At 40.3% G+C, this 12,837-nt stretch overlaps 1 protein-coding gene across 4 annotated transcripts in view; it reads right to left on the minus strand.

Moving 5' to 3' along the window:
* The window catches only part of ARHGAP28 (Rho GTPase activating protein 28), a 77,105-nt gene that overhangs the window by 27,260 nt on the left and 37,008 nt on the right, over positions 1–12,837 (minus strand). For all 4 annotated transcript variants that reach the window (XM_084508165.1, XM_084508164.1, XM_084508166.1 and 1 more), the window contains 2 exons: positions 7,913–8,115; positions 2,672–2,889 (listed from right to left, as the gene is read on the minus strand). In XM_084508165.1, the coding sequence (XP_084364291.1) occupies positions 2,672–2,889; positions 7,913–8,081 (387 nt within the window). In that variant the 5' untranslated portion in view covers positions 8,082–8,115. The remainder of the gene's footprint in view (positions 1–2,671; positions 2,890–7,912; positions 8,116–12,837) is intronic.

Consider the following 12,837-nt stretch of genomic DNA (forward strand, 5'->3'; position numbering starts at 1 on the left):
GCCTGTTGAGTGCAAGACTGCCTGAAACAGAGCAGAAGCACTTCAGCTGGGGCAAGGTGCTCCACTGAGGTACTCTTGTAGGGGGCAAGGTACCACAGATGATGGATTTTACTCTCTGCAATCACTGCACCTTTCCAGCAGAATAAAAAGTAAGGAATTGTGGCTTTCATTTCAGTCCACTTGGACTGCTGAGGGAACACTCTTGCCTGAGCCCCCTTTCCTCTGTGTTGACCTACCTATATAGAGGCTGGCCACCAGGCAAAAAGCCCACCAGACAGACTTTTTCAGAACAGAGAAAAGAAATGAGGGCAAAACTCTTCCACTCCACTCCCCTTCTCCCTGTTTTTTTTTTTTTCTCTCTCTCTCACCCTCCGGATGACAACTATTTATACAGCTTCAGTCATCCTGTAAATCTCATCTCAGGTTACCCCAGTGAGCTAATCACCTCTTCTCTCATCATTAGCCACAGAAGAGAGTAATCCATCCTGTGACCCCATCCCTCTGGGCTCCTGTAATGCTTAGGTTGTTGGGAAGAAAAGTGTAAATCCATCCTACTAATGGGAAGGATTATAGAGTTATGTGAAGCAATTAGAGCTGTTTTGCTATTTGCAACACATTTTCTTCTACCCCCTTTGCTATCTCCCACCACCAAAACAAACAAACAAACAAAAAAAGCAGGACTGGAGAGTAAAGAACCTCCTGCATGTCACTTTAAGCCATCTTTTCACCAGCCTCTCCGTAGCAGCTGTGCTGGAAAGATTTGCCCCCCCTATCCCCTACTGCTCTTCCTCTTTGGTCTGTGCTCTTTTAAATCCAGATCACTTTCCCAAACCGATTCATTATAAGGGTTCACCAGTGGTTGTAATGGCATGCCCAAAGACTCAGCAGAGCATGAGGGACTTGTTCAGCTGGGAATGCCTCATGCAGGGCTGCTCAGAATCAACCTCAGCTTGGGACACAAGTATCCCCTAAAATGCGGGTCTGCTGCATTCTGAAAATGCACCTGTCCATCCCCGAAGAGCTGATAATTAGGATGAGCTTTCTAAATCCCATAATAAGCAGCAGAGATAGGAGTAATGGTTAATTGAAATGTCCAAGGCTGTTGGGAACCTTACGGGCTGTTAGAAATACAATCTGCTTTGTAGTCTGTTGGAGAGAGGTGTTGGTGGGTTCTGCAGCTGTGTTTGTGCATCTGTGTTTAAGATTTAGGCAAGTACCTTGCAGAACTGCATATTTCTGTGGGAAGAAGAATTACAAGTCTTAATTACTTCTTCTGCCTTATCTTTCACGTTCTCAAAGTGCGAAACAAGTAAGTGAGGTGAATTTCTAAGGAGGTAAAACAATGATTTGAAGGACAATGGATTAGAAGTTTCTGATTCCTTTAGCAAGTGAAAAACAGTGGAGAAAAATAAGCAGGTCAAAAAAACATCAATAGCGTGTCTCTCTGAGAGAATGGACACAACGTTTATTTGGCTGATTTAAATTTATTAGAAAGTGTAAGCTTTGCTAGCATTATTAAAAATTATAAATGCATTTAGGTTTCCAGACACTTGAAACAGGAGAAATGTGCCAATCTAATAAGAAGTGCCATCAGCTTTTTAAAGTTCATGCAAACATGCCTAAGGATTTCTCATGCAAGAAAGTCTGCCCACAGGAAACTACTGGGTGCTTCTGGAAATATTTATGGGATATATGCAAGAGGTTCTAAAGAACCCAGGTACTTAAATTGGAGACAAAAAAAGAATTTCCCCAACCATTATATTTTTGTAATCTTAAAATAATTATGCAGCTGCTATTTATTTTATTTAATTTTTGAATTATTTTAGGGTGCCAAGCCTTGAGTAGAAGGTAGGACAAATAGAAAAACATAAAACAATTTCTCACAGAAGGTGTTTCCTAGAGTTTTATAATGACAAAAACTTTAATTCTTAAAGGTGAACTTGTGAGCTTATTGGTCATTCCTGTTTAAGATATCAAGAGTCACACATCTAAAATCATGCATTTTGCTTTGGACTAAATTCAGACAGTTGACTGCATTCACCAAAATCAAAATGTGAAGTGAGGAGAACTGGTGCTTTTAGAGCCATCCTCAGGGAAAAGTGGATGAAGCCACCAGGGGAAGCGTTCGTTTCTGAAGCCATGAAACAAATGGACTGTTAATAGATTTTTGTTTGCTATGTAAGTGAAATGTAACTGCTAGTGTACCAGTTGCAATCGTGCTGGCAGGTGTTTAATTGCTTATGCATATTTGAACCCCAGTTGTTTCATTAGAGAAGCTTTACTTCACCGCTGAGACTGCTGAGTAAATAGCAAGTGTCCCCAGAAGCCAGCAAAAATTTGAATATCTGCCAAGAGTAACTCACCAATTTCCAAAAAATAAGGGAATAAATGTTAGTCTTGATAGAAGATTGCAGGAGAAAGACTGGCAACAGATACAACATTATGTTACAGGTTATTTACAAAACTGCACCATCTATTGTATCTTCCTTTCCTCTCAAAATTTAGCAAATACAGCATTAAAAGCCTGGACTTAGTGTGAGGAACTGCTACTGGCTGGCTGTACATCGTTAGCAGAAAAGGATTCCTGTCTGGTAGAAGCCTTCATGAGCTACTTACAAAATATGTAAAAATTAAGCTCATAAGCATTCCCATGGATGCATCAGCTACTTACAGAAGAGTCATTGGTGCCAAAGATGTCTCGCACATCACGGACTGTGTGCTTGTTCTTCTTCCTCAGGGTCTGTGTGTAGGTGTTGTACCTCTTCTGTACAGCAGCAGCTTGTGTTCGGGTTAGAGTAGACAGCAGGGCTTGGCCATCTTCCTCTTCAGCTCCTGAGATCAGTGTAGATAAACCTACATCCTGCAGCCACTCGGCCTCCAGCTCCCCTTCTGTGGAGGAAGAAAGCAAGTTATGAGCTAGGCTTGATGTGGAGGTAGAGGAGGGCAGGAAGGAATGGAGGTGGCACAGAAGATCACTGCATTAGCCTATACATTGGGGATATTCCATGTCCAAGCGTTCTTAGGCCACAAGTGCAATTTAATTTGATTTTTGTCAACATACTGCCAGCTTTCATTTTGTCAGTCTCTGCATAGGAGACACTTAGGAGAAGAGTGGAGGAGGTATTTGTAAACTGTGAATTAATGTTTTCGTGTGAAGAAGGCAGCAGAGTACCTAGCCTGACATAGAAAGATTGCTAAAAGCTAACCCTTCATTCAAGAGCATAAAACCCCTCAGTTATCACTTAAACCACATTATAATAGATGAAACCATTTGGCAGGTGGAAATTAAGTTGTCATTCCATTTCAAATAAGCAAAAATACTGAAGTAGTGATACAATATAATGATGTTTTTCCAAATGAAGGATGAGAAGATTTAAGATGCATAAAAACCCTCAGCCAGCTAGCTAGTAACCACACTTTATGAAAGCACACATTGAGAAAAGCTCAATGTCCACATAGTCTAATAGCTTGTTTTGGACAAGATGATTAAGAGCCAGAGCCACCCACTAATGAGGAAGTAGGGGTAGATATCAAAGAGGGCAGGCAGGGGTGGAAGGTGCAGAAATAGCTAACTTTGCATGCTAGATATCATCCAATTTCTAATAGTTAAATGCTGGCTAGCACTCTACACTCCAGGGTTTCTTGATACCCAGATCAGTGACTAATAGCTTATTGAGTCCTGTTCAATTCCTGCTTCCCAACTGGTTCCACAGTGAGATTATGCGCTCTGTGAAACATTGCTTGCTTTCCTTGGGTTTTGGTTTGCTGTAATGTTGAATGAGTATTTCCTGTCACTGTAGGACAGGGAGAAACTTCCAATCTACCTTCTCTGACTCATTTTGTAATTTCAAATTTTGCTGTCATTGACATTTTTTTTATCTGCTTTCTAAAGTAAACAATCATTGTCTTTTTAAATCTCTTTTCACACAGGAGATTTTAAGGGCCTTCATTTTTATTCTGCTTGTGAACAATCCTAGTTCAGCAATATGCTGTTTGAGACAAGGCAATCAAAACAGTAATTGTATTCCAGCTTTGACTGAAGGAAAGGTATTACAAATAAACACATCAAAGAGCAAATGGACTAATTTGCAGACTGTTCTGTAAAACAACTAGTCAATACGCTCATTGTTCCTCCCACAGAACTGGTCTTAACGGCAGGCTGGTATTCCCACTCTTTCTCTATTACTTCTTGACATCATCAGATTGCAGACAGATTGATGGACACCAGTTTACAGAACTTTGGCAGTTAGATATACAAAGGAAAATTACTGGTCTGGTCAGCAGGGACAAGGGAAAACAACTTACACATGTGCCATCACTGACTTCATTGTTAATTGCCTTGTCTCTTTGCAAAGCTCTAAAAAAAATTCTGCTCCTAAAAACCCAGCTCTGTGTTACACTGAGGTGTGACTGCTTGTCTCCATTCAGATCCTTTCCATATTTACAGACAGGATGACTGGCTGTTCCTTTTCCTCCTCTGTCAGTTTTCAAACCATAGTACTTCTGCCATCCTCAGTCTTTCTAACAAGCCTTCTTTTCATTTCTGTATGCTGCTGTTCTAGCCACATCCATTCATGTTCCATTTTCTTAATTATATTCATTTTGGCTTTTGTTCTGACATATTCTTTCCAAGAATTTAGTTTTTAATCAAACTTGGCTTTCATGATGCTATGAAAAATAGTAAACCAGACATATAATTCTGCCTGCTTACCAGCCACCCCTGTGACTTGTTTTCTCTGGCTTTTTCCTATTTCCTTTTCCAACTGCTCACAAACAATAGGCTAAGAAATAACAAAAACAACCAAAGGAGTAAAAGTATTACAGGGAAGGAATTCCTGCATTAGAAATCCTCAAAATTATATGAAAATAGATTTAAATAAGGACTAATAAAATCACATAATTTTATAAAACGTTATTTTTACAGTGGTAGCTACTTATACAGCATGGTCTTGACACTGGTTGGGTCTGTTCCATCAGAAGATAAACAGATAATAGAGAGGATTCCCTCTGGCTGGTAGTTCCCTCTCTTTTTTTTTTTTTTTTTTTTTTTTTTTTCCTTCACTTAGAGACTGCTAGGAAAGAGGTGTGACTTTGTTTGAATTTCAGATGTAAGCCCAAATGACTCACACCATCTCAGCTTTGCAACACTAAGTGTTAAAATCAGTTCTGCATGTCACTGCCATCTTAAGCACCCCATGACTTCCTTTTCCCCTGCATTCTCATCCCTTGTGTCATTTATTATGTTATTCTACTTTTCTTGCCCTTAGTTACACATGTCTATAGAATAAGTGCTCTAATATTTTCCCATTGTACATGTTGTCTGGCAAAAAGCAGCACTATGGCTTTGACAATATCATTCGTACCTGGCTGCTGCCACACTGTTGGTTCCTTCCTAAGGATTCTGCACCTCTTCCTCTCAAAGAAATCTCAACAGGGTGACAAGTGTTTGTTTTAATTTTATCCTGAGGACTTCAAAATCGATTTCCAGTGTTTTGATCCTTGGCAAGAAGTATTATTCTACTAGTAGTTTAATAGAACTCATGATTATTTCCAAGATTTATAATCTCAGACTGAATATTATACTGAAGTTAATAAGTAGTACAAGCACTCCCTTGTTGTGTGTGGGTGTATGTAATATATATGTGTTTAAAACAACAGAATGAAGGTAAATGAAGTGTGGAGATGTATTGTAGTTTACTATGTGGTCTCATTTTTAATTTATGACAGAGAGGAAAAAATCAATATAATTTAATGAGGCATAATCAGACAAAGGATAACACGGGACTGTAGTACAATTTGCATGGTTGTGAAGAGTTAGTTCAGCAGTGATGAGAGCAACACAGAAGCTTGTGAGAACTGGGAAAATGGGTGCCTGTATTGCCTTGTCCTGCTAATTTAACTGGACTAGTAGTTCACAGATGTAGTTCACAGTGACCTTCCCCTAACACTGGGGACAAGTCACAGTCAGTTCACGTTGACAGTTGCATAAAGGAGTTACCATGAGGTTCACAATCTCAGCTTTCTGGGGTTTCCAAGCTACAGAGCATGATTAGACAGGAGTTCTTACAGAATGGCTGAAGTGGAAAGGGAACCTCTGGAGATCACCTGCTTCAACCACCTCCTCATCAGGGTGTCCAGGACCATGCCCAGGCAGCTTGTGAAGATCTCCAAGGATCATAACCTCATAACCTCTCTGGGCAGTCTGTGCCAGTGCTTGTCCACATGCACAGCACAGCAGTGCTGCCTGGTGCTCAGAGGGAAAGTCCTGTGCTCCAGTCTGTGCCCACTGCCTTCTGTACTGACACTGAACACCACTGAAAAGAGCTTGGCTCCATCTTCTTTGCACCTTCCCTTCAGGTATTTAGGCATGTTGGTAAGAACCCCTCCTGAGCCTCCTCTTCTCCAGGCTGAACAGTCCCAACTCTATCAGCCTCTCCTCATAGGAGAGGTGCACCAGTCCCTACATCATCTTTGTAACCCTCCATTTGACTCTTTCCAGTATGTCTAGGTCTCTCTTGTGCTGGCCAGCCCAGCACTCCAGGTGTGGCCTCACCAGCACTGAGTAGAGCAGAAGGATCACCTCTCTTGATCTGCTGGCAATACTTTTGCCGTGTGTACCCAAGAGGACTGTTAGCCTTCCTAGCCTGAAGGGCACATTTCCCCAACAAGGTCAAACTGATTGAGGCAGATTGCTTTTCTGAGTTACCATAACAATAACCATAAAGTTTCAATGTTACACCTTGATCTATCTTTTTATGAGACCACAGACCAACACAAAGAAGTGCAGTTTAGATTTAAGCTGAGAGATCATGGCCCTCATAGCAGACTGCAACTTCTGGTAAACAGAGGTCTTCTACTTTCGCTCCCAAGAGAGCTCTACCTGGAACTAGTGAGTTGGAGGTATTCCCCATGGGAACAATATATAGTTGCAGCTAGATACCTCTGTGTAGGGTGTTTATCATGAATGATTACACATTTAGTTGCTGAGTAAAGTAGCACCCTTTCCCTCTTTTCAACCTTTTTCCTGGTAGCAGAATGAATGACATCCTATTGCATGTAAAGGTAAGAAAATACACCGTCACTCATGTTACTAATTGCATGGAAAGAATACACTATTCTTTCAAAATCTATCCTTAGATCAGTTATTCCCAGGCTCGTGGCCATGACCACAAAAGGGCTGTAGCAATCTGTGGGTCATGACCCCAGAAGAAATCTAGTTTCATCCTATAGTAGGAGCTGGTATTTTGTGTTGCACAATATAATGCATTTGTAAGTGGGGTTGTAACTGGAAAGAAATTGAGGACTGCTGTTCCAGATGTTATCAAATCATCTAACACATAGCTGCATAACAAAAGTTAATGTAAATTATTATGTGTTATTCCAAATACATTATAAAAAAAGGAGAGGTGAAAATGTTAAGGGAACAGAATGAAGTAATAATACCTTCAGCATAATTTGTATAAGTGATCAATGAATTTTAATGACTGAAGAGGCTGAACAATGTAGGCATCTGTGTATTCAAACTCATCTCTAATCTCTCCTTGAATTACATCTAAATTGGGCAATCTCAGAGAAACAGGCAGTTATCAAATTTCTGATAGCACCACTAACTATCTAACTATATCTAACTAAAAATTGCTTCAAGACTTTCATAACTTCTGCTTTATATCCTACCAAAAGCCAGAAACTGGAAAATTCCAATATACTAAATGAACTTTTTGCTCCCTTTTTAGCCTTTCGTTTAGATTTTTTAATGATAGAGATAAAGTTTTCATTTATTGCTTCTTTTTTTCTGGCTCAAACTAGTCTTTATTTTAACCTTGCTCATACTGGGTGGGAAGGAAATCAGGGCGTCACTAATCAGACAAGGCAAAGCCAAGGTGTGAGGAAGAAGTGGTGTTCATGTGCTTACCATCAGCAGGTTTGAACTCCAAGAGCGTTGCTTCTTCAGGTCCATCTTCACTGCTCTCCTTGATGCTCTCCACTTCACACCAGAAGTCTTCCATGGAGGTGCTGTCCATGGAGGCCTGAGAATTGGAGCGACTGAACGCGGGAGGAGGTGTGGACTCGTTGGAAAGCATCCTGTTAATTCTTCGGCAGCGAGGAAGAGATTTTCTGAAAAGAGAGATTGATGAAAAATAAATATACTCCTTTTTTTTTTTTTCTAGCATGTAGACAAAACATGCAACTAGGGCTTCAAATATGGTTGTACCAAGAAAGCAGGGAACAAGATGTTGGAGGCAATATGTACAGTTCTGGTGGTCTTCATGATATCTGTTGCTCATCATAGTTATGACTTGAAATTTGTTTTGCATCTAACAATTTATCTTTTAATGACTTTTAGTGGGTTACACCCTAGAGGGAAACTCAGGATATTCAATTTCTTTTCCTAACACTGCTACACATCTAATGAAGCAATGAGAAAATATTTTAACTTTGTGTTTCAGTTTTTCTTTCTTTCCCTTCCTTTTTTGCTTACTTGCTGTAATTCTTCAGTGAACACTTCTTTGGGGACAAGTGAAATACTTGGGAACACTGAAATACTGTACACGCTTATCTTGACTCCAGTAACTGTGCATATTATGAAGAAAAAAAACAGCCATAGCATGAAATACTTTAATTCAGAAGAATAATTACAATTTTTGTTTGAAAGTCCTAATTAAAATAACCCATTATTTTCTTATATGAAATTAAAATAAATTAATTCTTAACAAAATTTGTTTTTGAAATAAAACAGCATGTTTCAGGCCAATTGGAAGGTTTCGATCACAGCTTTAAAGAAAATTGATTCACTAAAAATCAAATTTCCAGTTATGATTCAAAACAAGGATTTCTTTCTTTAAATTGTTTTAGGATTTTTAGTAAACCAAGAAGTTAGATCCTTGTCCCTTTGTTTTTGTCTTTTCCTGTTGTAAATTCTTACAGCTGAAGATAGTTACACAACTTCATAGAAAATTTTATGAAATACCCACCACAAGAGTCTTGTCTAACTTAGTTCTTTCACACTATTAAAACAGCAATACTATAAGCAGCTTTTGTAAGCGTGATTACAGTAATTACAGTAAACAGTAATAGCAACCAGTATTTGTACAAAGGAGTCAGAAGGTAACATAATTAGGGCAGAGAGCTAGACTACAGAAATTAATGGAAAATTATGTCATAAGCTCTTCTGGCCTTCACTTATCTGAATTAATTCAAATACTGTTTCCCTTTCTCTTCCTTTCCTTTACGGCATCATCCTGCCAACAGCCTTTTGTTTAAAACCACAGACATCACTTTTACTCCATTAAAAAAAAAAAAAAAAAAAAGACACTTCCTTTTCAGTGTTTCCTCTCTTGTCCAAAGATTCATAATGGATGTACAAACATTGTGTTATTTAATGAAGCCAACTGGACAGGCTTTTCCATGTTTGCAATGTTGCTGCTGCATCCCCCCACTCAGTGAAGGGCTGCCTGCTTCTCTGAGGCTCCTGGAGCCTCCTCCCATCATCTGGGTGGTCCGAGGCAATTCTCTATGCCTTAGGTCTGAGCCCAAGGTTGGGAAGCTGTGGTGGATACAATGGAGCACAACAAATCTGTCTTCTCTGATGTTATCAGTGCTTGATGAAAGCAAAGCTCAGGCCCTTGCCTCTTTCCAAACACAGGGGGGTGCAATGCAGACAATTCGGTTGCCAAACCTGCCCACGTGCTGCTAGCCAGCTGCAGACAGGCAAAGCTTTCAGACAAGTGGCAATACTTCAGCAGAAGAAAATGTGGTGTTGTGATATGGAGATGAATATCCCCCAGAAAAAGAGGTGCCGTCTTCAGTGCTTCTTTTCTTTCTTTTTTTTTTTTTTTTTTTTCTTTTTTTTTTTTTTCTTTCTCACAAACAGCAAATGACTGCCTGTTTTTAAACACATTACTGAAACTCTTGTTGTTTTAATTAGGACAAGCCCCAGTCACCAAATGCGAGAAGAATTTGCGACACAAATGTGGTTAAAGCTATTGGCGTGCTTTCTGAGGAGCTCTCCCGCTGGGGAGACATGAGATTTTCAGCTGTTTGTTTGCGAAGCCTCATGTGACCACGGTACCTGATAAACCCTAACTGCTGGAGTTAGCTGATGGAGGCTGTGGGACCTCTGTTTTCTGGGTTTGCTTTTCTGCCTTCCTTGCATCACCACCAGCAAGGAAACAAAATTGCAAGCTTTGCAGCACTCAGATATTATGAGTTAATACTGTGCCAAGTGTCCCTAAGCAGAGGTCTTAGCTAGGAGAAGCCGAACCCCTGAGAAGCAGCCAGGAAAACTCCGTGCCTTCAGCCGGGAAGTGGCCAGGACAGGGAAACAGCCAATCACTTACTGCTACGAAAAGCTGTGCTCCTTTGTTTAAGAGGTGATAGCGAACACAAATAAGGAAAAAGGCAAAGCTTCCTGGCACTCCAGAGACATTTGGGGCCCCTTTCCACCCTGCGCTGTACAAGCAGAGAGCCTACAGCAAGGGCTGGTGTGGGGCTGGTGGTGGGTGCTAACCTCCCACTACAGCCTGTCCCTCCTCAGCTTCCTTTTTAGCCCAGGGCTCTGCCTGAAAACCCCAGGCTGCTGCCCACTGGGTAACCGATATTAGTGTTGGTCTAAACCTTTGTTAAAACAAGTCCACCCATCTGCTGTATAGTGCAGCCCAGAGCTCCTGCAGCAGCACTCAGAGGAAGAAACGCTCTCACCATGCGGGAGTCAAAGGCATGCTGGGATGAGAAGAGGGCTTTTTCCCTTGCAGCATTGCTGCCTCCCATCATTTAGTCATGGTCAGGGAATTTAAACATTTCCTGCCCTCCCAGTGTGAGTCTTGACCATGACCCTTGTGCTCCTCGGGCACCACACCAGACTGATCCCTGGGCTTTGACTCCATCAGCACTTCAGCTAACTCAACCAATGCTTTTTATTTCTCCATATTAGGATGAAAGAGGCTTTGCGGGTTGTTTCTTTTCTCCCCACAGTGAGTATGTTATTTTGTAATATTACCATACCAAAAAGCTAAATGAAAAACAGACCATGTAACGTGGCAACAACTGCTGTGACAACCAGCATTACCAAATACGTCTAAGGTTACTGGGTAATCAAAATGCATTTACAACAATATTAAAAGTATGGAGCTTATTTGGAAAATCAGCTGAACAAAGTCTCCTGAGAACCTCATATCTGAGACTTGTTATCTCAGTACAGATAAAATCACACTGTGTAAAATTCTTGTAACAAGGAAGATCAGGCAGAGATGCTTTATCCTTATTGGTAAACAACTGAACCTTGCTTTCAGCTGGTCTGGTACAAACGTCCAATTATTCAGAATCTTCCTATTAAAAACTGACTTGTTTGAAAAGATCTCCAGCTGCCATTTTGACCCATATACCTGGAGTTTCTGTCCTGGAGGAAGTGGTCTTTCTTTAATGTGATAATAGCAGTTGTCTGCACTTCCTCCAACCAGAGCTGCTAAAAACAGTTTCAGGAAAAAAAAATATCCTACTAAGGAAGCAAAGCATATTCTTCATGGCTTTTAATTCATTCTTGAAGGACACAATGAGCACTGACTCAGCAAGCCTGTCTCAGAAACAGCTCAAAAAGCCCAGGTTGCCTGTCACCTGGGAACTCTGGCAGCAGAAAACCTATGCTTCCATTAGCTTTCTCACCTTCAAGGCTTTCTGACTTATTTGTCCTTTTCCTCAGTGTCTGTATAGAAGTTTACAAGGTTAATATATATATATATATATATAAGATATATATATATATTTTACTAAGCCAAGCGTTGTTTTTACAGAAAGTTTGAACACCGGTCTTGTTAGACAAGTAGCAGTCACGAAGTTCATGCTCCATTTCATTTGCTCCCTCACACACAGATGCAGTGGTGAGCTAATCTGGAAGGCTCACTAAAATTCAATACAAGTGGGATCTCAGATCCTGCCTTCCTAGATGGAAAATGCTAGGAGAAAAGGATGAATCTTAAAACATGAAACAAAACTATAGTGACTCCACTGAATGAGCTGACACTGTTTTCAGGATGCAAATAGAAGAAAAAACAAAACCAAAAACAACACACAAACACAAATACTTGAAAAAGAAAGGAGGCAAAAGTATACCACAATGGCCAATGTTATCAAAAAAACTCTATTGCTGGGCATTGGTCACAGAAAAAAAAGAGTTAAAGAGTGCAAGTAAGGAGAAACATGATGCTATCGTGTAGAGGGCTTTTCATGGAAAGTTTTTTGCAAACCTGGGTATTTCCATTGGGCACAAGGAAGCTGATTCAACAGCATGTGACTCCAGGTTTGCAGTGGTGGTGTGTTTGCAGTGCTGATGAAATGCAATAGCAAAGCAGGCCCACTGAACTTATATTTTATGTTCTGTATATCACATAGAAGTGAGCTGCTCAGGGTCTCACAGCACACATTGATTTTGGGATAGTCATGTCAAATCCAATGAGCAATTCTTATCCTATCCCCAAAGCGAAGGTTAGTCAAACCGCATGAAGAGCTGGTTCAGTGACACCTAATGATTGCTGACTAATCCCAGGCTGACTAATGATAAAGCTAGGCTTGTGTTTTCAGTTTAATTAAGTAATGTGTGGTAAAGAATCCATAAAATAGATGAGAAGCAATAGAGACACCTTGTAGTTAAAACCAGTATTTAATCCTTGTTTACACAAAGACAGGACATCTAACTCTTGTGGGTCATTGTGTTTCACTCCATTCAGCAGGTTCTGAACCCACTTCACCATAATTAGACGAATTTACAGGAGTAGGGAAGGTGAAGAAAGCAAATTGTCCCGGTCATTTTAGCACCAAGATCTACCTATTCATATTGCAATCATT

Source organism: Aythya ferina (assembly GCF_964211825.1).
Source record: "Aythya ferina genome assembly, chromosome: 2".
Classification (NCBI taxonomy): Eukaryota; Metazoa; Chordata; class Aves; order Anseriformes; family Anatidae; genus Aythya; species Aythya ferina.